A 26,664-nucleotide genomic window follows, 5' to 3' on the forward strand; every position below is an offset into this window, starting at 1 on the left:
CAACTGAAAGACAGAAATACCAACAACTGAAAGAGAGAAGCAGGCAATCAAAAACAAAAATGGCGAGCCATGAATCAACTGATTCACTTCATGTAGTGATGTTCCCCTGGTTTGCATATGGTCATATAAGCCCATTTGTCCAACTATCTAATAAGCTTTCCCTTCATGGAGTTAAAGTCTCTTTCCTCTCAACTCCTTCTACTGTTTCACGCATCAAATCTACCATCAACCTTAATCCCGGAGTCCACTTAATCCCAGTCTCAATCCCACATATTGAAGGCATCTCTCCTGGTCTCGAAACCACCTCTGACATGACACCTGCCATGGCTGAACTACTTAAGCAAGCCGTAGACCTCATGCAACCACAAATTAAAACACTCTTATCACAACTCAAACCTCATTTTGTGTTCTTTGATTTCGTGTATTACTGGCTACCATACCTTGCTTCACAACTCGGGATTAAAACACTTTATTTCTCAGTTTACTCTGCCATTTCTGATAATTACAACCTGGCCGTTTCAAGGCGAAACAATCACACCATCCATGATTTCATGAAACCGCCAGCTGGGTTCCCTACGACTTCCCTTACCTCTCTCACAAAATTTGAGGCCGGACACTCTTTTTACGTGTTAATGAACTTCGACGGACACCCTTCTGTTTATGACAGAGCCCTGGAGGGCTACAACGGTTCCACTGCCATATTAATGAAAACATGCAATGAAATGGAAGGTCCTTACGTAGAGTACAAGAAAACCCAGTTTCAAAAACCAGTTCTTTTAACTGGTCCACTTGTTTCCGAACCGCCATCTGGTGAGCTCGACGAGAGATGGTCTAAGTGGTTAGTTCGTTTCCCCCCAAAGTCAGTAATATTTTGCTCTTTTGGCAGCGAAACATTTCTCAACAACGATCAGATTAAAGAATTGGCTCTGGGCTTGGAACTTACTGGTTTGCCATTCTTTCTGGTGGTAAATTTTCCGGCTAATGTGGATGCTGAAATTGAGTTAGTCCGGGCTCTGCCAGAAGGGTTAACGGAGAGAGTGAAGGACATAGCAGTTGTTCACACTGGATGGGTCCAACAACAACTAATTTTAGCACATAATAGTGTTGGTTGTTACGTTTGTCATTCAGGATTTAGTTCAGTACTCGAAGCTATAATGAATGATCGCCAGTTGGTTCTTTTACCTTGTAAAGGTGACCAGTTCTTGAACGCCAAGCTTATTGCAGGGGACCTGAGGGCTGGGGTGGAGGTGAATAGAAGAGAAGATGATGGGCATTTTCATAAGAAGGATATATTTGAGGCTGTTAAAACTGTTATGGTGGATGTTAACAAGGAGCCAGGTATGTCTATTAGAGAAAATCATAAGAAATGGAGAGAGTTCCTGAGGAATGAAGAGATACAGAATAAATTTATTGCAGATTTAGTTAAGGATCTAAAGGATCTAGCTTAAAGGAGGAAGGATTATGGTGCTCCATATATGGTTTTGTTGTGTTGTGCTGTATTAATTTGTTGAGGGTCATGATTTTTGTACTTGAATAAAGGGGGGAATTATTGTGAATTTGTGATGTTAAGAGTATCTCAATGGTGTAAAATAAAGAGTATTTTTATTTATTTTTAAATATAAAGAATAATTTTTTTATTTAAATTTAATACACTCCTTAAATTTTAGGAGAGATAATATATTTTGTTAAGAAAGAAATAAATCATAAATAAAATGTATAGAAACTTGTAATTTATTATTTAAAATTAAGATAGAAAGTAAAATTTGACTCTTTAAATGTAGAGAGTCAGTTTCACTCTTTAATTTATATTTAAAGAATAAAGAGTATGTTAGACTTTTGTTTTCATAGATAAATTTTTTATAATAAAGAGTTTAAGTCATATAAAGAGTCATTTGCAGATGCTCTTAGGTAACTTCACGGATAAAGCGAAATTGAACACTAGTAATTAATATTGTTTAAATTAAGGGGGTTCAATTCCGGGTACCCTGTATTTTTTGAAGGAACTGGAACCGAAATCGACGGTTCCTTAAAATTTGGAACTGGAATCAAAACCGACGGTTTCGGTTCTCTGGTACCCAGAACCAGAACCTGTAACAACGGTTCCTATTCTGATTTTGGGTACCCTATAAAATTACAATTAACCCCCAAAAGTTTTTAAAATGGAAAAAACCCTTAAAAACTTACAAATAACCCCCACCTGGCTCTTATTAACAAAAATAAAATTACAAATTACAAACTCCATTACTTTGTAAATGTAGATTATCAAAAGTCAAACCAACTTACTTCAAATGTTATGAAATATAAATATAAATGTATTCACATTACCTTTTCTACAAAAGTTTTTATTAACCCCCCTACTCTTTAATTTAATTTTATATTAGTTTCAGTTTCCGGTTCCAGTTCCTAACTGTAGGAACTGGAACTGGAACCGCATAGTGACGGTTCCAAAAATTTAGAACCGAAACCTACCCATTGACGGCTGGTTCTAGATAGGAATCGTAACCAAACCCCGTGTACCTGTCGGTTCTGGTTCCAATTGGTTCTTTTGAACACCCTTAGTTTAAATGAAGTGGTGGTTGTAGCTTATCTCATGATTCCGAGGGTCCCGATCTAGTCACTCAACCAGTATTTTAGTGATGGAATACATTGTCTACGATTTATTTTTGAACCACATGTTTTTCAATTTATAACAAGTTTTGTACACTTATGTCACCTGATCTGATAATAAATTAGATGGCATATGAGAGGTGAACCTTTAACAATAACCAAAGTGAGTATTTTTGAATAATTTTTTAAAAATTTATTAAAAACTCAGACATTCAGAAAGATCAGCATGATCTTTTTTCAACTACTCCACATCTGAAGTCAGGATGCATATTGAACCGCTGCATGAGCTTTTCTATTATGTGGACAAGTGGACAAGTTGACAAACGTCTAACATTATTGAAATCCCAAGGGGTAAAGTTGTTTGATTAAAATTCATAAAAAAAAAAAAAAGTCTTCATAAATCCCTCCTGTTTCACGCTAAGTATTTTTAATTAGTTTATCCGTCGATGATGAAAGAAACAAATTACTTACCAAGATTTGGGTTGATTTACGCTCATTGAAAAGCTACAAAATACCAACAACTGAAAGAGAGAAGCAGGCCATCTAAAACAAAAATGGCGAGCATGAATCAACTGATTCACTTCATGTAGTGATGTTCCCCTGGTTTGCATATGGTCATATAAGCCCATTTGTCAACTATCTAATAAGCTTTCCTCATGAGGTTCAAGTCTCTTCCTCTCAACTCCTTCTACTGTTTCACGCATCAAATTACCATCAACCTTAATCCGGAGTCCCATAATCCCAGTCTCAATTCAGAATAAGTTTATTGGGGATTTGGTGAAGGAACTGAAAGTCGTTGCTTAATTAAACACGCATTCAAATGGCTATTGCTATGCTATTCAATGATCTTTTCGTACTCTTATCTTCTATCTGTTTCTGTACTTGAATAAAGCTCTATTCGAGCTTGCAAAACTCTAGTGCTAAAATTAATCACATTTGAGATACTGTGACTCTCAGTTTGAGACTGAATACTAACGTTTGAACATTCATATATATGTTGCTTAGTTCTTAGTATATTTTTGGAATAATATGTTGTATTTCTTTACTATTGAACATCAGTAATATGTAAATGTGTACGGAATTTGTATTTCTTTACTTTTGAACATCAATAATATGTAAATGTGTATTGAATTTATTATAATTTTGGGGTTTTGCTTATTGATATGCATAAGTGTAGGAATAACACCTTTCCTCCTTAAATACATTTGGTAATAGTGTATTCCAGTATAAATATGTCCTCCTACTAATACTATTGGCTCTTCTTTTATTTAAAGTTAGGTTCTTAATTATTAGAGAATTGATGGCTACCTTCAAGTAATCGGCAATTTTTGTAGAGATCCTTCTCGAAAGAAAGAAAGAAATTAAAGAGAAATAATATCATCCCAACAGAGAACCTTAGCGTCTGCTTGAGAGTTTTTTTTTCACTGGTTTTGGGGAGTTTTTAATTAGATTGGTTTTGAGGTGTTTAAAAACCCTTACTTGCCAGATTTTTAATAAGCTGGTTTTAACTGGTTTAAAAAACCCCCCAAAACCAGTGTAGTGTAATTTTGAGGGGTTTATAAAATACCCCAAATCGGAGTGTTTTGGCTGGTTTAAAAATTTTATCCCAAAAAACCCCTTTTCACTAAATGATAATAATCCCTTTGCTGCATACAAATCTCTTGTTACTGTTGATTTCTCTCTCTTACAAAGTGAGTGAATAGTTTTAATTTGTGAGTGAATGTTTTTAATTTGCTGCACACAACTCATTTAATGGGAGTCAGTTTTGTTTTTGTCAGTTTTGTTAAATGGGAGATGTGAAGAAGAATGGTGGTTATTGATAAGTGTAGTGCAGTTTTGTAAGTGGAGATGTTTAAAGAGAAGTTGTATAATGAAGTGGTACTGATAAGTGTAGTGCAGTTTATAAGTGTAGTGCAATTTTGTAAGTGGAGATGTTTAAAGAGAATTTGTATAATGAAGTGGTACTGATAAGTGTAGTGCAGTTTTGTGAAGTGGAGATGTTAAAGAAAATGTGTATAATGGAGTGGTATTGATAAAGTGTTGTGGAGATTTGTTTAAAGGGAGATGATAAGAAGAGTGTGTAATATGGGTTGGTACTGATATGTTTAGTCTGTTTTGTTTTTGTCAGTTTTGTTAAATGGGCTTCCTATAAATACTTTACTCTTTAGCTCTCTCTTGTTCTTCGTTTTTCCCTTATTTTTCTTTCTTCGGTGATTCTAAAATTCTTCAAAGATGATTGGTGTTTTGAATATTTTGTTCTCACAGTTTTCTGACATCCTAAAAAAATAGTCACCTGTTTGTTTTTGTTAGTTTTGTTAAATCATCCCTGTTGTGCATTCATCATCTCTAACACCTGTCATACCATCAAAATACACCTAAAATTTTAAACCAGAATTGAATTCCTGCTTCTCCAAGCCATTACAGCAGTACATGCCTCTAACCCTGCATGAAACATTAGCTTCAAAATCTTTCATTCGAACTATTGCAGCTGCATAAATCAAAAAGGTTTTAAAAGTAATATGGAGGTATGCGTAACCCAAACCTATAGAGTCATTCAATCTGTCAAGTTAGGGCTTTAAACACCACCCATATCATTTTATGGAGTTGAGTAGGCACAGAGCAATTGTAAGTAAAATGTGTGGTGAATTTGAGAGTCAACTCCTCCATTCTTATGATGATAATGGAAATCAACACAGCAAACTTCTATTCTTAAGAGCTTCATTACAAATCTTAAAAGAAAGAAACAAAAATATATTCCATCAAACCAAATACAACTGCAAACTGAAACTAATGACTTCCAATAACGGAACTTGTTGAAGCAATCATAACTGTCAGAGAGAGCCTCTTGTTTGATTAGAGAGAAAGAAAATAAAAACAAATAATGTAGGCATTATTTGTATTTATCAAAGTTAATTCAGCAAAAGAAAGTGTTTTAACTTTATAGACATATATGTAAATTTATCATTTAAAAAACTATTAGAACCGTTGAAAAATAAACTCCCAAGCACAGGTTAGGTGTTTTAAAAACCGCTACTAAAAACCTCTCAAAACTATTACTGTGGTTTACCCTTAAAACCGCTATGATAATTTACTTTCATAACCGCTATCATAAAACTTCCAAACATACCCTTAGGGGTGGAAGTGCCCAGCAAGAATTTCAGCGTCATTTGTCTCTCTTTTTTATTTTCAAGGTCATAAAAATTGAGTATTTTTGCATAATTTTTTTAAAAATTTATTAAAAACTCAGACATTCAGAAGAGATCAGCATGATCTTTTTTCAACTACTCCACATCTGAAGTCAGGATGCATATTGAACCGCCTGCATGAGCTTTCTCTATTATGTGGACAAGTGGACAAGTTGACAAACGTCTAACAATTATTGAAATCCCAAGGGTTAAAGTTGTTTGATTAATAATTCATAAAAAAAAAAAAAAGTCTTCATAAAATCCCTCCTGTTTCACGCTAAGTATTATTAATTAGTTTATCCGTCGATTGATGAAAGAAACAATTTACTTACCCAAGATTTTGGGTTGATTTACGCTCATTGAAAAGCTACAAATACCAACAACTGAAAGAGAGAAGCAGGCCATCTAAAACAAAAATGGCGAGCCATGAATCAACTGATTCACTTCATGTAGTGATGTTCCCCTGGTTTGCATATGGTCATATAAGCCCATTTGTCCAACTATCTAATAAGCTTTCCCTTCATGGAGTTCAAGTCTCTTTCCTCTCAACTCCTTCTACTGTTTCACGCATCAAATCTACCATCAACCTTAATCCCGGAGTCCACATAATCCCAGTCTCAATCCCACATATTGAAGGCATCCCTCCTGGTCTCGAAACCACCTCTGACATGACACCTGCCATGGCTGAACTACTTAAGCAAGCCGTAGACCTCATGCAACCACAAATTAACACACTCTTATCACAACTCAAACCTCATTTTGTGTTCTTTGATTTCGTGTATTACTGGCTACCATACCTTGCTTCACAACTGGGGATTAAAACACTTTATTTCTCAGTTTACTCTGCCATTTCTGATAATTACAACCTGGCCGTTTCAAGGCGAAACAATCACACCATCCATGATTTCATGAAACCGCCAGCTGGGTTTCCTACGACTTCCCTTACCTCTCTCACAAAATTTGAGGCCGGACACTCTTTTTACGTGTTAATGAACTTCGACGGACACCCTTCTGTTTATGACAGAGCCCTGGAGGGCTACAACGGTTGCACTGCCATATTAATGAAAACATGCAATGAAATGGAAGGTCCTTACGTAGAGTACAAGAAAACCCAGTTTCAAAAACCAGTTCTTTTAACTGGTCCACTTGTTTCCGAACCGCCATCTGGTGAGCTTGACGAGAGATGGTCTAAGTGGTTAGTTCGTTTCCCCCCAAAGTCAGTAATATTTTGCTCTTTTGGCAGCGAAACATTTCTCAACAACGATCAGATTAAAGAATTGGCTCTGGGCTTGGAACTTACTGGTTTACCATTCTTTCTGGTGGTAAATTTTCCGGCTAATGTGGATGCTGAAATTGAGTTACTCCGGGCTCTGCCAGAAGGGTTAATGGAGAGAGTGAAGGACATAGCAGTTGTTCACACTGGATGGGTCCAACAACAACTAATTTTAGCACATAATAGTGTTGGTTGTTACGTTTGTCATTCAGGATTTAGTTCAGTACTCGAAGCTATAATGAATGATCGCCAGTTGGTTCTTCTACCTTGTAAAGGTGACCAGTTCTTGAACGCCAAGCTTATTGCAGGGGACCTGAGGGCTGGGGTGGAGGTGAATAGAAGAGAAGATGATGGGCATTTTGATAAGAAGGATATATTTGAGGCTGTTAAAACTGTTATGGTGGATGTTAACAAGGAGCCAGGTATGTGTGTTAGAGAAAATCATAAGAAATGGAGAGAGTTCCTGAGGAATGAAGAGATACAGAATAAATTTATTGCAGATTTAGTTAAGGATCTAAAGGACCTAGCTTAAAGGAGGAAGGATTATGGTGCTCCATATATGGTTTTGTTGTGTTGTGCTGTATTAATTTGTCAAGAGCAGAAGTTGAGGGTCATGATTTACTTGAATAAAGGGGGGAATTATTGTGAATTTGTGATGTTAGAGTATCTCAATGGTGTAAAATAAAGAGTATTTTTATTTATTTTTAAATATAAAGAATAATTTTTTTATTTAAATTTAATAGACTCTTTACATTTTAGGAGAGATAATATATTTTGTTAAGAAAGAAACTTAATATGAGAGATAAATTATAAATAAAATGTATAGAAACTTGTAATTTATTATTTAAAATTAAGATAGAAAGTAAAATTTGACTCTTTAAATGTGGAGAGTCAGACTCACTCTTCAATTTATATTTAAAGAATTAAAGAGTATGTTAGACTTTTGTTTCCATGGATAAATTCTTTATAATAAAGAGTTTAAGTCATATAAAGAGTCATTTGCAGATGCTTTTAGGTAATTTCATGGATAAAGCAAAATTGAACACTAGTAATTAATACTGTTTAAATTAGGGGGGTTTGATTCCAGGTACCTTGAATTTTTTAAAGGAACTGGAATCGGAATCGATGGTTCCTTAAAATTTGGAATCGGAATCGAAACCGATGGTTCCGGTTCTCCGGTACCTAGAACCAGAACCTGTAACAACGGTTCTGATTCCGATTCTGAGTACCCTGTAATATTACAATTACCCCCCAAAAGTTTTTAAAATGGAAAAAACCCTTAAAAACTTACAAATACTACCCCCCCGCCCCCGGCTCTTGTTAACAAAAATAAAATTACAAATTACAAACTTCATTACTTTGTAAATATAGATTCTCAGAAGTCAAACCAACTTACTTCAAATGTTATGAAATATAAATATAAATGTATTCACATTACCTCTTCTCCAAAAGTTTTTATTAACCTCCCTACTCTTTAATTTTATTTTATATTAGTCTCGGTTCCCAGTTTCAGTTCCTAACTGTAGGAACTGGAACCAGAACCGGAATCACATAGTGACGGTTCCAAAAATTTAAAACTAAAATCTACCTGTTGACGGTTGGTTCCAAGTAGGAATCGAAACCAAACCCCGTGTACCTGCCGGTTCCGGTTCCAATCAGTTCTTTTGAACACCCTTAGTTTAAATGAAGTGGTGGTTGTAGCTTATCTCATGATTCCAAGGGTCTCGATCTAGTCACTCAACCAGTATTTTAGTGATGGAACACGTTGTCTCCGATTTATTTTTGAACCACATGTTTTTCAATTTATAACAATTTTTGTACACTTATGTCATCTGATTTGATAATAAGTTAGATGGCATATGAGAGGTGAACCTTTAACAATAAAAGCCAAAAGATCCAGCCTTTTCACGGCCGCATCTTTGGCCATTTCTGACCATGAATCACAGATCTAAGTTCGAAAACAGCCTTATTGGCACACAACCGATCAGATTTTGCTAGTTATGTGCCATTACAACAACTACCTTTGACGACCAATGGTCGACGGTGGTCTTGGGTGGTTGGGGGTATTTTGTTAACTTTTAAATTTTTTTGTGGCTGGGGTGTTTTAGCTAAATTCTCAAATGTAGGGGATCTATGTAATGGTATTTGGTAGATATTTAAGGGCAATTGTGTCCGAAATAGTAGTTAATTAAGGGCAAAAATGTATAAAAATCATATTACCTCGGTAATCTTTTAATAACACCTCTTGGGGTTAATTTGATTATCCCTATATTATCAATAGTAAACACTATTTGTAATAAAAGATAGCCGTAATATTTTATTACTTGTAAACCAAACGAGGGAATCTTAATATTAAATGAAGATTACCCCATAATCTTATATGACCATGAACCAAACGCACCCTTTAAAAGATAATATATTAAACAGAAATCTTATTAACATATATTTAACTGTTAGGGGTTGTTTGGATTATATAATATTTTATTATAGGGGTATATTATATTAACAGAAAGAAAAATCACCTTGAAGATTAGTGGGAATGTATAGAAAATGTGTTTCGTTGGTTCGAATAAATTAGTGAATAATATGTTTGGTTGGGAGGATAAATTGATGAATATGTTATATAGATTACTAAATTACCCTCCTTTTTAAATATTAATACAATAGTATTTTTAATTATTATTTTTTGAACCATTTCCTTTAACGCCTTACATTTGAAATTTTGCAAAAACACCCCAACCATATAAAACTTTAATTTGTAGCAAAATCACCCCCACCCACCCCAAGCCACTGCGGGCAGCTAGCCACTACGACCGACAGTTGATGGAATGACGCATGACTAGCCGTATATGACCGACCGTGTGCCGGCAAAGCCGGAAATGGTCATGGATCACAAATCCATGGCCAGATCTATGGTCATTTCACGTAGGGGTATTCAAAAGAACCGATTGGAACCGGAACTGATGGGTACTTGGGGTTTGGTTCCAGTTCCTACTCGAAATCGGCCGTCAACGGGTGGATTTTGGTTCCAAATTTTTGGAACCGTTATTGTGCGGTTCCGGTTCCGTTTCCTATAGTTAGGAACCGAAACTGAGAACCGAGACTAATATGAAATAAAATTAAAGAGTTTCGGGCGGGGGGGGGGGCGGTGGGAGGGAGTTAATAAAAGCTTTTGTAGAAAAAGTAATGTGAATACATTTATATTTATATTTCATAACATTTAAAGTAAGTGGGTTTGACTTTTGAGAATCTACCTTTACAAAATAATGGAGTTTGTAATTTATAATTTGTAATTTTATTTTTGTTAACAAGTGCTAGGTGGGGGGGTATTTGTAAGTTTTTAAGGGTTTTTTTTGCCATTTTAAAAACTTTTGGGGGCGTAATGAATTTTACAGGGTACCCAGAACCGGAACCGTTGTTATAGGTTCAGGTTTTGGGTACTTAGGAACCGGAACCGGAACCGAAACCGTCGGTTTCTGTTCCAAATTTCAAGGAACTGTCGGTTTTGGTTCAGGTTCCTTTAAAAAATACAGGGTACCCGGAACCGAATACCTCTAATTTCATGGTCAAAGATGTGGCTGTGAAACGACCATAGAAATGCTAGATCTGGAAGGCCTTACTGGCACACGACTGGCCAGATCCCACTGATCGTGCACCATTACAGCGACTGACACCGGCGGCCAGCAGTGGTTTTGGGTGGTTGGGGGTATTTTGTTAACTTTTAAACTTTTTGTGGCTGGGGTGTTTTAGCTAATTTATCAAATGTGGGGGGTTAGGTAATTGTTATTTGGTAGACATTTGAGGGCAATTGTGTTCGAAATAGTTTTTAATTAAGGGCAAAATGGGAAGAAAAATCATATTACCTTGATAATGTTTTAATAACATCCCATAGCAAGGTAATAAGATTACCCCCCCCCCCCCCCCCCCCCAAAAAAAAAAAAAAAATTACCAACAGTGACCACTATTTGTAATAAAGATTGTTGTAATATTTTATTACTTGCAAACCAAACATAGGAATCTTGCAAAATAAACGAATATTACCTCCGTTATCTTATTTATCCTCGATCCAAACGGCTCCTTAGTGAAAAAAAAAAACAAAAAAAAACTAGGGGAACCATAGGTCATGCGGTTCACCACATGAAAGTTGTTGGGAAGAAGAGAACCATAGAGTAAACAGTGACATTTTACATGAATATATCATTGCAAATTGGAATTTTCAGTGACATTTTCGATTCAATAAATGCTACTTCCAGTTCCAGGCATTGTTTTAAAACCCGGATCGGAGGGCAATCCACTCTGTTGCCCGAGTCACGGTTCAACCGTCGGTTGGACCGATGATGTCAGTAATTAATTTTTTTTTTTTTTTTAAAGATTTCTATTTTTTAATAAGACAATAACACCTTAATTATTGTTTAACATGATTCAAAGTTCAAATTCAATAACAATCCCAACACAATTTAAGTATTTAACAATAATCCAAAGTCTAAATCCAAACACGATGTTGTATTCATCCATTACATATTAAATGAAAAAATACATAATAATTAATAACAAAACATTTGGTTCAAGTATTTTTTCTTTGATCCGTCCCCATGTTGATTGAGCTTCACACACTAGCATCAAAATTCATTACCATCATCATCATAACCATCATCATTATCTACGTAAATTTCAGTAAAAAATAAAAATCATAAGTTAAAACTTATAATTTAATTTGAATAGATACTAAGTTGCTTAAATATTTAAAACCAATGTTCTGAATCATCAATTGAATCATAAAAAGAAGGGTGATTAGTAACTCTAACAGGAATAGATTATTCTCCGTATAACATTTGTTCCAACTCCTCATAATTAAGTTTACTGATCTCCTCTTAATCGTCAATTATCTAACCTTCCATACTTTCATAATCAATAGGATCAAAACTTATTCTAAACCCCACAAATCACAAACTCAATTAACATCACAAATTGCTAAACCCTAGAAACAACAAACATCATTCAACCCAAATGAATAAATAAAACCCATACGAAAACCAGGAAGTTAACCACTTCAATACAAATTCAAAACGCAATAAAACCCAAATAGCAGCCCCAAATCCCGTTTGCTTTGAATCCTCTCCGTCTCCAACTCCCAAAGGCTGAACCACTACCGTGACACCGTCTCATCTGTCTCGGCATCTCCATAACTCCATTTTCTGGCTTAATCACCACCATGACATTTCAAATTCCGTTTAAATCCTCTGTCTCTACTCTCCAATTCCCTATTCATTTTCGATTCAATATTATGCAGTAACTAAGCACGACTCCACTTTAGTCCAGTCGATCACCGATTCAACTGCCCTAGGTAAGAGAAATCTTAAAATCGTTTGTGTATTGTGTTGATCGATTTTCGGCGAGGGAGGAAGGCGTCGTCGCGATTTCAGAGGCTTGAGTTGCGTCGATTTCAGCAACGATTTCAGACTCAGGGAGTGGATTTCGTTGAGATTGAGTGTCGATTTGTGTGGGATTTTAGATTTTCATATTTGTGTTAACATTTTTTCAAGAGGATTTTGCGTAGAGAAAGGAGAAATCAGAGAAACTGAGAATTAGGGATTTTTTCCCCTTTTCAGACGCTGGACCGATTTTTCAATCGGTCCAGTCCGACCGACGGTTTACACAATTTATACGGTTTTTTAACGGGTTATAAAGGTCCATTGGTTAATCCCGGGATTTATATTGGCTTGGACCGAACACATGACCGAGTCTCGGTCCAACCGGTTAGACCGATCGGTCCAGTCCGGCTTTTAAAACAATGGTTCCAGGGTCTCACGAAGACTGCCTAGACATTTTCACTTGAACGGTATTAGGCATTTAAATGACATTTCATGACTCAATAAAATCTACTTCCAAGTTCCAGAGCGTCTCATGAAGTGTATTAGGCATGCATTATAGAATTTAATTATACTAACGAGGTTTTATGAGTCAAATTAATTACTTTTGTCCGAATAGCCATGTTAGATTAAAATCATTTATCTATTTTATTAATTTCCTAGGAAATGTTAACAACAATCTCCGTAATTCGTCGGTTGACATTGAAAATGATTATTCTTTAACGTAAAAGGTAAAAACACACTTCCAAACACCGATATTTGTTTTCACATTAGTTGATGATACGTTGGGTTATCTCCCGAGCACGTGCATACAAAAATTTGATCTTTCATACCTAGGCATCATTTTTTTCTAAGGGAACGAATATAAAATTTTAATTCCAGAAGCTTTTACCCAGGATTTGTGGTTACCTAAACAAATGCTCGTACAAGGAGCAAACAATATTAAACTATGACAGTGCTAAGTAACGCTTTACAAATAACAAATAAAATAAATTACAAAATATTTTCTACAAGCCTTTCTTATTAGATCATGTCAACCATCTCGGTCAAAGGCACCGTCCTTGTTGCAACGGGGAAGACACAGCCAACAATTTACAATCTAGGATATTAGGCTGTAATGATGCAATTGTAAACCCAGCCGATTGTGGAACTCCAATCGATGGGTGTTGAATTGAACTGCCAGGGGGAATTTCACGTCATTCTGATGTACAAAAATGAAAGAATAGATCAACCATACTGCGGCAATTGTATGCAGGGTACACAACTACTAACCTGAACGACAGAGACAGGGAAGATTCAACTGGTGTACGAATTCCATTTTGACCCGGTGACAGTAGCGACCAGAAAACTGGAATACAAGAAACCATAATCCATAAGTAGCGATCATGAAAATATTGATGTATAAGATATTTCTTCTCTTTTCAGAAAAAAGTAGAACTGATATAAGATTATGACTCTTGAAAGTTCAACGAATCTTTCACTTTATGTTGATGAACACGGAATGCTACGGGTAAAGTTTGAAACAACAAACTTTTATCCTCTGCATATTAGGCTCATCTTCCAAAGAGTTTCTTTCAGGCTAAAATAAGCAGGAAATGAATACTTAATAAGACTACAAATTTCCTCAATCATCACAAAAGTGATACCCGTCAAAACTCCTTAAAAGACAATACGCAAATCATTCTTTACGAAAGCTTATTTCCAATTAAAAACAGAAAGAATTCAGACTAAATTTATTATCAAATTTTGTCTAACGCCAAACATTCTTAATCATTGATCAGTTAGGGAGACATTAGAAACAGACATTACCTGACTGATCTGAATGATCCTTAAGACCAGAGCAAAACAGTATATCCTGCATCATGAAGTTCAGTCTGTTTCAGAATATGGAGTATTCTTTTTCACAGTACGCACATGTCATGCAATATGTGTGTGTGCGCATGTGTGTGCCCGTGTATGAGTATGTTCAGAATACAGCAATCCCAACTCACCTCGCCCATGCCTTGAGAAACGTTATGAACCATTTCTGCAGGAGATGAATCTGAGTCAGAACCTTAATAAAAGTAATTCTTAAATATTTCAGTCTAAATCAACTCTAATGGAACCTATTGACTCAAGAAACACAAACAAAAGCCCCTTGGATCCAAGGAAAGATTGTAAACTAGCAATACTACAATCTGGTGAACTTTGTCTGCGAACAAAGACCTTAATTGAAGGAGCTTAAAAGCAGAAAGCAGTTACAGACACCACAAAAGAAGGGCTGAAAATGGAATTCTACAAGGAATACACATTAAGCAGCGCAAGAGAGCGCTCTAAAGTTCAAAGTGATACAGTACAAAAGGTACTAATTAGATATTATGAGACCTATAAAATACATTCAACTTCTTTTCTTTGGGAAAAATGCAACAGTGCTCAAGATGCTGATTGTGTCATTTAACTAATAAGTTTGATGTGATTCCTCATGAGGACGATTCTTCTTTGTTGCTTTTAGCCTTCAACATATCTTTGTTTTTTATCCATGAATCATAAAAATAAAAAATGATTTTAGGTTATCCATTACCATCTCTATCCACGACTAGACAAGTATAAAAATTTAGTATAACTATAAATATCACAGGTAAAACAATATTTACCCAAGTTGGAAACACTGGGCTTTACTGCCAATGTTAAGCCCAGGAAACAGTCATCAGGTTCTGAGCCGAAGTCCCACAGATTCAGCTCAAGATTTGGTGTAGCTCCTGTAGAACAATACCGGAGATAAATATTTATTTAGCCCAAAGAAGTATACCAGAAACCAGATCATATATATCATGGAAACCAGTCACGAACTTCAATAACTTACCCATGTTATTTAGTCTCAGCTCAAGTGGATCATGAAGAGGGTAAGGAACCCATGTACCCACCTACAAAGCACATATGATATTAGTAAATTGATCTAATAGAACAAGAAAAAGCTTAAAATACAGTAAAGCATATTACATTGAAAAATGGATGCTGCAATGCTTGATCTGCAGTTGGCCTCCTTAATGGATCCCAAGAACAAAGTTGCTATGGACAATCAAGAAATATTAGAAGTCAATTACAGTAAAATTAACAAAGGTAAAAGCTAGTCACAATTGATCAATCATTCAAGTTAGTGATACAATGACAATGTATTGATAACGCACCTGGATTAAATCAATAGCTTCGAAGCTAGCATTAGGAATGATATCAGAAAGGTTGACGGGCAAAATCTATACAAAAGTAATGACAATGAAAGATAGTGAGAGAAATGCTGAAACAGACATCTAGAAAACCAATGACTGGTACAACCAAGATCTTACCTCAGAATAACTGATACTGATTAATCGAGAGATATTGGTTGCCTCAGGAAAAGCAGTCCAATCTGGAGCACCAAGAACGCAGCATATCTTGTACAACTGATCAGTTTCACTGCCATGGAAGAAAGTGATTCATATAAGATAGAAATTTAAGAGCTATGCTAGATTTCTCTTGTTTTCAGATATGAAATTCAATCATTAAACTAAACATATTCCACTTACTGTACTTTTAAATAACTTGAATCAAAGTCCAACGGGAATTAGGGAATAGAAACAGCAGGTAGGGGTAGTAAAATGAATTAAGTTTTGGGATATGCAAAAAGAAAAATAAAAAAGTTGAAAGAACCACTCCCAAAAATACAAAGCATGCAGGAGACAAGATATCAAATCCCACCATAATTTATTGTACCTTTTGGGCAATACTTTTAAAGCTAATTGACAATCTGTTTATAGATCAATATCTATAATCATGTCATCCATTTAATGGGTTCTGAAGCAGGATATAATTTGAACATTATCTTATGCTGGCTAGGTGCGGACCATAACTGCACACACTAGCGTGAAAAATATGTCCACAGACCCAAACAGAAAAAATAAATCAATGTCGAAACAATATAGGAATTACAATACAATTAGGGAGTAGACAATGATGTTATATATAAAACAATTAAAGAAGATAGTTTGAAGAAAATTGACTTATAGATACACTGAAAAGAAATTGCCTTCAAATATTTTCCCATCAATACCTAAGCATAAAAACTTGATAAACCATATGATAATTAAATCACCTTTCACCAGGGAAAATTGGAGAAAGAGTGAAAAGTTCAGCCAATATTGCACCAACAGCCCACATATCTGCATAATACTTTCAATTGTTAGTCATCAAGCAATAAAGAATTAATCCAGAATATATAAATATCAAGTAATCATGTTAAATAAATCAATTACGACCTAGAAACTATGTAGTCTTACCTAAGTCACTTTAAAACGTTCAACTAAGAAAAGTAGTACAAAAGCACATGTGCAGATACATATAAATAGAGAAAAAAAACAAGAAAAAGGTAATGCATGCGTGTACTGTAACATACAGATAGAAAAAGGAAACTGAAAAAGTGTAGAAATCATCCAGTTTCTTGCTTCTAACTCAAGAACCAAACTCATCAAATATGCTCAAAGTCACCTAGACAATTCAAAATGCCTGGGAGGCATTTCTCGACTTTTGAAAAAAAGAAACTGTGGTTTAGATTTCCGTCTAAGTCCTTATAGACCAGGATCAAAATTCCTCGCCCTAACTGATAATTATACTAAATCGCCTTTAAAGTACCTAATAAAATTGGATTTTTTATTTATTTTTTATTCACTTGCATATATGCTATGATATCTAATAATTAATGAGACTTAAAATATAAGACTTTTTTTTTTTAAATCTAAAAATCATGATTGTTATATTGAAAATTAAAAAGTGGCTGCTTTAATACTCAAATAAGATGATAGAAGGAGAACGATTTAAAGGCTTTGCTAAGAGAAGTTCAATTTTAACATCGAAACTCCCATCTCAATAAGTCATTGGGTTCAAGTTGGAAAACCAAACTGATAATCTACAAATCCCAGCCACTTGGCAAGAGTAGTTGAAAACTAATAATATGAAAATAAAAAATTCCATAACCAATGAGAAGCAGATATACTATTTACCTATCGCAGGAGTGTACGATGAGGATTGCAACAAAACTTCAGGAGCTCGATACCTGGTAAATCATTACTCATCTCATGAAATGTGAACAATACAATTGCAAAAGAATGTTAAATAATGTAGTGATCAGTGAAATCACATATACACACACACTGATACACAGGTATGAGCACACACACATTCAATTAGATGACACAAATAAAGATGACTCACCAGCGTGTGGAAACATATTCAGTGTATGGAGGCATTGACGACAGTTCTCTAGCTAGCCCAAAGTCAGCAATTTTGAGAACTTCATTTGTTACCAGCAAGTTTTCTTTCAAAAGGAAATGATATTTGATTATGAAGTTGTTAATAAATCTAAACACACTCTATGGAGATGAGATATAAACTCTAAATCATATCTACAAGAATGTACATGACAATGTTAATGTTATAGAAACAAAATAATAGGTCAAACACAAATTTTACCTGGTTTTAAATCCCGATGAAAATAGCCATTTCTATGCATATGAGAAAGTCCTTCTAGCATCTGAGACATAAAGCTCCTTATTTCTCCTTCTGAAAATGGTCTTTGTCGTTCTCTCATTAGATGGTAAAGATTATGCTCCTGGTAAGTCAAAGTCCAAAATCACGCAATAAGAAACAATGAGCAATTCATCAAACCATCAATCTCAGAAGACAATATTGTTTTCCAATAAAAAACAGGACAATGTTCCAATTCTAATTATGATCATTCACTAAGATTTTTTGTATCATAAGGAAAATAATATCTCGAAGAAAACGCAAGTTATACCCATAAACATGCACTCCCATTCATGCTAAACCATAACATGAATTCCAAATGGTACTAGCTAGCTTAGCCAATAAGGTGTCTAATAGTTGTTCAAGAAATCTAGGGATCAAATCAGACTGGCACAATGACCAGGATGATTCTTTTTTAATTTGAAGGGGTGGGGGTTCATAAAGGGGTAAAAGAAAATAAGATGAATAAACAATTAAACACATGTTACCTCCATTTGTGCCAAATTCAGTTTCATATTTTAAAAGGCAACAAATGACACATCGGTGAGCAAAAGCGACCTAAATCATGGTAAAAAAATCTAGAGAATGAAAAGCCTAACTCTAGAAATCCATATTTCTTAGAAACTGCTTTGTCTTTTTCAATCAGATACATCAAATAAGAAAATTTTCTGCCCTTGTTCAATTGTATTCACATAAACATCTTTCTGCTAGATCAAAGTTCCAACTATTAAGTCTGGCAATAGCTGTCTTACCTAACTTTAGTGAATGCAAAAACACTTCAAACCTGCAGTTTTCTTTTTGTCTTTCTGTAATACCTAAAAATCCCTTGAAGGTTGTAAACTAGAGACTACTACCCTCCCTACAACCTTGGTAGTTAGGAATCTTGATTTGCAGTTTATTACAATACCAAGAATCTATATCCATACTTAGCCCCAAAAATTTAGTTGACTGGCCTCTCAGCTTGTTAATAATAAATTATGTGAATTATGTATTACTTAATTTAGATATTATAAAAGAAAAACAGACTAGCTATGGTTTCATGTTCTCAATGGACCGTTATGTACAAACATCTGAAGAGGAGGTGTTAATACCCTGGCTTAACACATTGTTAGATAAAATATACAAAAAATAATTTAAAAAAATATATTAAAAATGGAAACAATAGCACCTACCATGTATTCAAAAATGAAGAATAGTTCATTGTTTTCCCTGACAACCTCCTTCAACTTTATAATATTGGGGTGATTCAATTTCCGAAGGGCCTGCAGATAATAAAGTTACTCTTACAGCTGTGGATATTACCTATAATCCAGGGAACTTGATTTCTTCAAACCCTTCCAGAAACTGTGCATTAGAATATTGTTCTGTGAATAAATACCTTAACTTCTCTTAAATTCATGCATTCTTCCCAAAAATAAAATTTCCTCTTCATTCTCTTGACAGCAACCTAGTAGCAGAAAACAACACAATCATAAAATATTCAAAAGAAAAAGAAAATGAAGATCATACTTTCTAACAACAGTTGCTACAATATCTATGAGCAAAAGTGAAACAATGGATATTTGAGATGCCAAAGTGAAACAATGGATATTTGCATTGTAGCTGTATTCATTATATCTATAATGTTTTCTGATAACATGTAGCTGTTTAGCTAATTTAGTTGTTTTTTAAGATTGAATGCCTTTTTCTCTTTTTTCCTTTCCCAGTGCAAAAGAAAAATAATCATTCACCAAGAAAGATACAGCTAATTTAATTGCACTTCATTGGAATGTTTTTAATAATGGCACAACATTAAATAACAATAGTATCGCATGTCCACAGTAAAATTAGTGATCTAATGCATGTGAGCAAGACTATATTTAACTCCAAAGGAAAATACAAAGTCATCATTGCATTGGTACTGACCAAGTTCTCCTTATAAGGAGACAGTTTGGTGACAGAGACTGATACGCAAGAAATTATTAAAAAGACAACAAGAACAATGAAAGTTAAAAAGCTATCCACAGAGAGAATTCCTTACAATTTCATAAGTTTCAACATTGAAAGCCTTATATACACTACCACAAGTACCATCTCCAAGTTCTTCCAAAATTTTATACCTATAGAAAAAATAAAAATAGAGAAACAGTATCAGCAAACATATGCAATAATCACAAAAGATAAACTTGACAATCTTGTGCAATTCAGAGCACTGACAGGCAACTCACCTTTCCATATTTTTTTATTTGTATCAAATGACAACAGAGTTTGTCAATGAACTTCTAATAACCTCCAAATAGAGGTGTCTACTCTATCGACACAATGTCGCACACTGGCTTGAATATGCTGTTTAGCGCTAAACTGTAGCTTGAAAAGTAAGATGTTGACAAGAATCCACTTTTCATTGTAAGAGTGATTGAATATCAGCCAAAAATTTATCAACATTCTTAAATGCAGCTTCTACAAGCTGCAATCAATTCGTATCATCTACAAAGAACCAGCCTATATGACCCCCACCAGAACACCAGCAGAAGCCCAATTTAATTTAGTGCAACAATCCATTTCCACTGAAGCCCATCTTTCAAAAACTAGGACAGAGCTGCAAAAACAGACCAAAAGTCAACAAACTGTAACAACCAAATTCTTCAGTATAGAAACAGAAGAAAAAAGGACAATTATGACAGATCTTTTATATCGTTTTTTTTTGCTTAATAAAATACAGAAATATGACCAAACAAAAATTTAGTTCCATTACATACAATGAAACATCGAATTATCACAAATAAAAATCTAGATAAGAATGAATATACAAAGGAATCCCTCCCTCCATTTGAACAACAAAAAATGGGAGAAGAAAATAACTTTTAAACAAGGAGGCCGTTTTTGACCGATTTCAGTGTAAGTTTCTGTTTTTTCAGTCTTCAAAAGATTATATATGGAAAGGATTAAAATTACGATAAAATCCATCTTAGCATAACTTAACAAAAACATCAATAAAAGAATGGATCTTTTACATCAGCAGATACCGGACATAGAAGTTCTATGATAAGCACGGGATGTAAGCCATCAAAAAGCCAATTCTAAAAATTAAAACCACAGATATTAAATCACAATCCACATCATCAACACTGACTTACAATTCAAGCACTTAACTTTCAGAAACAAAACACATAATTAACAAATCCAAATCCGAGAATTAAGAAAAAACTGCAGTAGAATATGAAACAATCTAACTATTTATATTAAAAAAAAAAAAAAAAAAAATCCTCAGCGGTTAAGCATAAATTCACTTCTTCACGTCTAAACAAATTGATCAAACCAATAAAAAAAGACAATTACGAAAAGACCGGAAGTAATCATCAATCAAATATAAATTCTCTATCTGCTGGCCAAGAAATTGAGGGAAAGAGTTAAAAAAAGAAAAAAAAAAAAAAAGAAAAAGAAAAAAGGACTTCAACACTTAACTAAGCCAAATTATATTACTATCTCCCTTTTGTTGTGGAAAAAAAATTCTTGTAAGCTAGAGCAACGGAAAATAAAAGTTCCTTTTTTCTCTCTCCATTTTCTCGGCAGGCAAACAAAGAAATTGAACAAAACTAAAACTTCAACTGCATTCCAATAAGCAAGTAAATAACAGCTGAGAAAACCAAAATCAAACCAGAATTCTACATAAACAAACTTAAACATTAAAAAAATTTAGAAATTAAAAAAAAAAAAAAAAAGATCGATTGAGATTGAGCTCACCATTGATGTTTAATAGATAAAATAAAAGATCCGAGGAACCAGAAGTAGATCACCAGTAATGTATAAGCAAATTCGTTCAAAACAAGAAAAAAAAATATAAAAAAATTATAAGGAGAGAAATTTAGATTACTGGTTAAGCCATGAGAGAGGATTCCGCAGAAGACGCGAAGGAGAAGAAACCAAATAAATTTGTATAATTTATTAAAATATTAAAACAAATTATTTTTAATTGGTTTTTAAATTGAAACGAAGAAATGCTTGGTTGTGGTGGGGAAGGGAGGTGGTCCCCACTGTGAAAAAATAGTATTTTGTTTGGAATGACAGAAATATCCTTCAACCACTAGGATATTACAGGAATTTTAATTGACGATATTAACCCGAAGAACTGGATAAGGACGACGCGTTGCTTATTGTAATTGGATGAAGCTGGGGGTATTTAAGGATTGGCGAGAAATGACATGTGGGTATTTTCGTCAATAAAATATTCTTTGGGTACCCTGAGTTATTGGTATGTAGTGTGGTTGATGCGGTCCAGATTACGGGTGATTGACCTGAAGCGCGTGACAATCGGGTCTGGATCCGAAGCGGATCGATTGGGAACCGGCTGCCAGTAACAAGGAAGTGCCAAACATTCGTGTGAGTTGGCACTTGTCAGCCAAATGTAATGAAATTGCTTACCTTTTACTGAAAAGTTTATGCGGATCTTTTAAAATTAATTTGTGAATTTGGTTACATGCATAAGTGAAATTCCTTTCTTCTTACAGAACAATTACGTGTATCTTTACGCGGATCGTTTGAAATTACTTGGTAAATTTGGTGATATGTAAGAAGTTGACCAAATTCTTGAATTGAAAGCATGAAGAGTGAAATAAGAGGAAAAAAATCCAACATAAGATTTGGGTCTAAATCTAAATTATGAAAATTTGGTTACATGTATCTTTCTATTTTGTGAATATATTCTCCATTGAATCATAAAATATGATGTTATCCAAAAGTTTCCATCCATATGTTTTTCTTTTATACTGTTTGTGTATTTTTATTTAAAAATTGATCCTAATCATCACCTAAAAATACATGGTTACAATTTCGTCTCAATAGAAAAAAGTGAGTGGCGTTGATAAGACAGTTTTTTTCCTCCTGAGATGAGAGTTTTTGCCATGAAGCAGAATAAGACGCAATCTCCCACTATGGCACCGTCCTTCAAACTCCAATATGAGGATTTGGTGGGGTGAAATGGACCTCACCATTCCTTTCTTTCTTAACAATTTGTTGGTTCGAAATGGAGCCAATACAAACCGTTTTATACCGTTAACAACAGTATTATCTTCTATCGATAACTCATCTTAGTTTCTCCAACAATCTCGTGAAACTAGAAGTGAACAAGCAAATGCTCAGAAAAAATTATGTCTATATTTACAACAAAAAAGATAATCCAGTTACAACAACAGTGCCATGGATTCTGTACTAGATAACTGGCCTCCCTCTGTAATGCATTTGATCAATTAGATTTTGAAGGTCAAGGCATTTGTCAGATTTATCTCCCTTCAACAGAAAATCAATATAAGGTAAGACTGCAGTTTTCTCCTCGATGCCACTGAATCTTAAGAGGTCAGAAACAAGCCTTTCAGCTTCTTCACTCCTTCCCTCATTATGAAGACCCTGAATCACTGAACAATAGGATGAAAAAGATGGAACAAATCCGCCATCGAGAATTGATGTCATGAACTTGAGGCAGTTATCATACTTACCCTCCTTGCAATACCACTCTATGATAAAACTAATTGCGATGTCAGGAAATGAACCAAGTTGCACAATATCTTTTGTTATACTATCTGCTTCAGCAATTCTCCCTGCTCTACATAGTTCTGCAGCTAAAAAGTTGTACAGATCAGTAATAGACCCACCGCATCTCGCAATCTTATCTCCGAGTCTCCGGGCATGTTCAATATCCATTTCCCTTATAACATTGTTGGAAACACATTTATCATCAACATCATCATTGTACTCCAACCGTAGTGGTCTAGCATCCACATGACTACTGGAACCATCACTTTGTACTTCAATAGCCTTGTTTGAAGAAATCAGCCCCTTTATTAGCGCAGAAAATATACGATCATTGAGTTGACAACCGTTAACAGCCATGATACTCACAATATTAAGGGCGTGGTCTAATCTACCAGCATTGACATGTGCTTTCACTAAAATAGTATATGTTATGTGGTTTGGAGATACTCCAAAATCAAACATTTTAAAGGTAAGCATCTGTGCCTCATTAAGTCTTCCACTTTGGCATAGTCCATTAATGATGACAGTGTATGTATAAACATTTGGGGGGCAGCCAGCTAAATTCATCATTTTTATCATGTTCAAGGCAAGGGAAAACTCACCAGCTCGGGAAAGCCCATCAATTAAAATTGTATAAGTCACCACAGAAGGAACTACACCATACTTCAGGATTTTTCCAAACATTGCATACTCCTCCTTCAACTTGTTTTCTTTGCTGAAAACATCAAGAAACAAGTTCAAAACATGAGAAGATTTCAAAACCATGATCTCAACCATCCTCTCGAAAATCATTAATGCATCTCCAGTTTTACCGCTTTTGCAAAGCCCATCAATAAGAGCAGTGATTGCCACTTCATCAAAAGGTATTCCCTTCTTTATCATCAAACCAAAGAACCCAGTTGCTAGCTCTGTCCTTCCTTGTTTGCAGAGCCCATTGATCATTGAAGTGAAAGTATAACCATCTGGAATAAGGCCGACTGAGCTCATTGAGTTAAATATTTTCAGAGCCATATCAAGTTGTCCTTCTCTGCAGAATCCATCCACCAGAATATTATAGGCTACTTTATCAGGAAATAAGCCATTATCAACTACCCTATGCAACAGGTGCATCGCTTTGTAAGATTTACTAATTCTACACAAACCTTCCATAAGCTCATTAAAGGTACGTATATTGGGCTTGCAGTTCCTTTTTTCCATCAGGGCAAGAAGCTCAAAAGCAGCAACAATCTGCCCTTGTTTGCAATACCCATTAATCAATACATTGTAAGTTACTATGCCAGGAAAGAGATCATATTGTAGCATCTCTCTAAACATCGCGTTAGCCTCCTCAATCTTCCCTTCTCTACACAATCTATCAATTAGAACAGTATAAGTATGAACATTTGGTTTACATCCCTTTACAACCATCTCATCAAGTAAACCTAATGCTTTATCAGTTAACGCAAAATCACACAACGCTTTAATAAGTACAGTGTACGTACGAGTACTTGGCTGACAACCCTTCTCAGACATTTCTTCCTTCAAAGAAAATGCTTCCTCAAGCCTGCCTACTTCACATAAACCATGTATCAGCGTCGAAAATGTGACTGAATTGGGTCTACAACCATCCTCTTTGGACATTATCTCAAACACCTTGAAGGCCTCCTGGAGATTATTTTCTCTGCAATGGCCCAACACAAAAGAAGTACAAATATGAGTACCTAAACTAAACCCAAGTTTCAGAACCCTACACAAGAACATTTCAGCAGCTTGCACAAGCCCACACTTGCATAAAGCATTAATTATGGTTCTATAATCAATAGCACCAATAACAAAACCATCAAGAACCATTCTTCTATATACTATATATGCTACAAAACCCAAATTCAACTTAGCTAAAGACATCAAAAGACCGCTATAACAAGGGTAATTAAGCTTAAACCCGTCCTTGCGTAATCCATCAAGGGCATCCATTAGCTTCAAAATGTCATCTTCATTCTCACTACACTCCTTAATCAATTCAACTATAGCCTTGTGCGCAACCCCAAATAAGTTAGAAGATACAACTAAATTCAATAAATGGACTCTGCCACCTATATCATAGCAATAAGTGGATTGCTTACAAACCCACTTGAAAAAACGGAAACCGAGGTCAGGGTTGTTACCTTGAAGAAGTACAACTTGGGAAGCAACGTTTGGAGTCATATGAGAAACTAGTAATTTAAGAAGGTTGTTTTGTTGCCAATTCTGTTTGTTAAGCAGAGTTGAAACGTTATAGACAATGTTGTGTGTTGTAGTTTCTGGGTCCTTGAGGATCTGAGAAGAAAAAAGAGAGATACACAAGCGCATGGTAGCGGATTGAAATACATGAAGTCTAATGGGCAGTCTTGTGAGTTTGGTCGGGTGTATCAACATGCAGCGAGTGAGAGGGACAGAAAGGAAACGACGTAGGATAACTATAAGATGAACATCAACTGTTGTGGTTGTGGGAAGGAGAATGCAGCAAGATAGAGAGTTTTTTTCTTTTGGCGGGTGATCGTGAATCGTGATTCGTGAAGTTTAAAAGTCAAAAAGAAAGAGATTGTTATGTAATAATCACCATACGTTTTCTTTTTAAATTTTCGTTTTGGGTTTGGGACATTAATATTTATGATAATATATACAGTATTTGTAAAGAAGCGCCTAACTTGATGACTGATGAAAGTAATTCTTAAATTTTCAAATTAGTGGTTTACAAACACTAAGAAAACAATAAACAGTATAAGCAAAACAAAAATCATACCCATGGAATATGAGCCTGTATTCTTTGTAAAAGAATCCATAGTTTTGACAATTAAAAGTATATATAACTTAATTTTATGAATCATATCATATATGATCTTTCTTCAATGCGATGTTGAACTTTGTCCCCCTGCTTTTGGAAGGCAAGACATGTTGCTCCAAATTTCTCTCCGTCAAAATGACGGACCAATAGAGTAGGATCCACTTTCCAGCAAGCGCGAAGCACACTCTTAGGAAAATAATATCTATTTCATTTCAGGATAATGAAACACATATTAAAACTGGTCAACTGAAGTCCTGGTAAGCCTCTACTCAGGAATATGAACATGGCTCTCAGATACCACTTTCAGGAAAAGTAGGGACTTGACAGCTTCGTTCAAACTCATTAAGAGTTTTGGTTCAATATTCCACGCAATGAAGAACCAGG

The 26,664-nt window shown here is 34.9% G+C and overlaps 4 protein-coding genes across 8 annotated transcripts; 2 read left to right on the forward strand and 2 right to left on the reverse strand.

The window, feature by feature from the left end:
• LOC116144250 (anthocyanidin-3-O-glucoside rhamnosyltransferase-like) lies at window positions 1-1,643 on the forward strand. Its single transcript, XM_031429708.1, has one exon. It carries the CDS (start codon window positions 60-62, stop codon window positions 1,446-1,448), a length of 1,389 nt encoding a protein of 462 aa, XP_031285568.1. The 5' UTR covers window positions 1-59; the 3' UTR covers window positions 1,449-1,643.
• A 4,564-nt stretch (window positions 1,644-6,207) lies between these two features.
• Window positions 6,208-7,647, forward strand: LOC116144158 (anthocyanidin-3-O-glucoside rhamnosyltransferase-like). The gene has a single exon (XM_031429614.1). It carries the CDS (start codon window positions 6,209-6,211, stop codon window positions 7,595-7,597), a length of 1,389 nt encoding a protein of 462 aa, XP_031285474.1. The 5' UTR covers window position 6,208; the 3' UTR covers window positions 7,598-7,647.
• Window positions 7,648-13,177: 5,530 nt separating this feature from the next.
• On the reverse strand, window positions 13,178-21,900 carry LOC116144219 (serine/threonine-protein kinase MHK). Of its 3 annotated transcripts, none has more exons than XM_031429667.1 (18): window positions 21,823-21,900; window positions 20,177-20,547; window positions 19,990-20,068; window positions 19,348-19,416; window positions 19,142-19,231; window positions 17,916-18,054; window positions 17,658-17,760; window positions 17,447-17,499; window positions 16,543-16,609; window positions 15,758-15,866; window positions 15,602-15,667; window positions 15,414-15,482; window positions 15,277-15,337; window positions 15,068-15,172; window positions 14,426-14,460; window positions 14,244-14,289; window positions 13,707-13,782; window positions 13,178-13,610 (listed from the first exon to the last, which is right to left on the reverse strand). In XM_031429667.1, exons 2-18 carry the CDS (start codon window positions 20,182-20,184, stop codon window positions 13,481-13,483), a joined length of 1,305 nt encoding a protein of 434 aa, XP_031285527.1. In that variant the 5' UTR covers window positions 20,185-20,547; window positions 21,823-21,900; the 3' UTR covers window positions 13,178-13,480. The 3 variants fall into 3 exon arrangements, with proteins under 3 accessions (XP_031285527.1, XP_031285526.1, XP_031285528.1); XM_031429666.1 differs by having other exon boundaries at window positions 21,693-21,868; XM_031429668.1 differs by having other exon boundaries at window positions 13,468-13,635; window positions 21,693-21,869.
• A 1,079-nt stretch (window positions 21,901-22,979) lies between these two features.
• On the reverse strand, window positions 22,980-25,993 carry LOC116144253 (pentatricopeptide repeat-containing protein At3g07290, mitochondrial). Of its 3 annotated transcripts, none has more exons than XM_031429714.1 (2): window positions 23,441-25,993; window positions 22,980-23,359 (listed from the first exon to the last, which is right to left on the reverse strand). In XM_031429714.1, exons 1-2 carry the CDS (start codon window positions 25,869-25,871, stop codon window positions 23,157-23,159), a joined length of 2,634 nt encoding a protein of 877 aa, XP_031285574.1. In that variant the 5' UTR covers window positions 25,872-25,993; the 3' UTR covers window positions 22,980-23,156. The 3 variants fall into 3 exon arrangements, with proteins under 3 accessions (XP_031285574.1, XP_031285573.1, XP_031285575.1); XM_031429715.1 differs by having other exon boundaries at window positions 23,261-23,351; XM_031429713.1 differs by having other exon boundaries at window positions 22,980-25,993.
• Window positions 25,994-26,664: the final 671 nt, after the last annotated feature.

The sequence above is a fragment of the Pistacia vera genome, unplaced genomic scaffold, assembly GCF_008641045.1.
Source record: "Pistacia vera cultivar Batoury unplaced genomic scaffold, PisVer_v2 Contig44, whole genome shotgun sequence".
NCBI lineage: Eukaryota > Viridiplantae > Streptophyta > Magnoliopsida > Sapindales > Anacardiaceae > Pistacia > Pistacia vera.

Excerpts from the sequence above, each read along its gene's own strand:
- LOC116144219 (XM_031429667.1), bottom strand. Across the intron at positions 17,761-17,915 it reads TCATCGGGATTTAAAACCAG|AAAACTTGCTGGTAACAAAT; the intron begins GTAAAATTTGTG and ends TCCTTTTGAAAG. Across the intron at positions 14,461-15,067 it reads GCCCAGTGTTTCCAACTTGG|AAATGGTTCATAACGTTTCT; the intron begins GTAAATATTGTT and ends CATCTCCTGCAG.
- LOC116144158 (XM_031429614.1), top strand. The coding sequence starts at position 6,209 with ATGGCGAGCCATGAATCAACTGATTCACTTCATGTAGTGATGTTCCCC.
- LOC116144253 (XM_031429713.1), bottom strand. The coding sequence starts at position 25,871 with ATGTTGATACACCCGACCAAACTCACAAGACTGCCCATTAGACTTCAT.
- LOC116144250 (XM_031429708.1), top strand. The coding sequence starts at position 60 with ATGGCGAGCCATGAATCAACTGATTCACTTCATGTAGTGATGTTCCCC.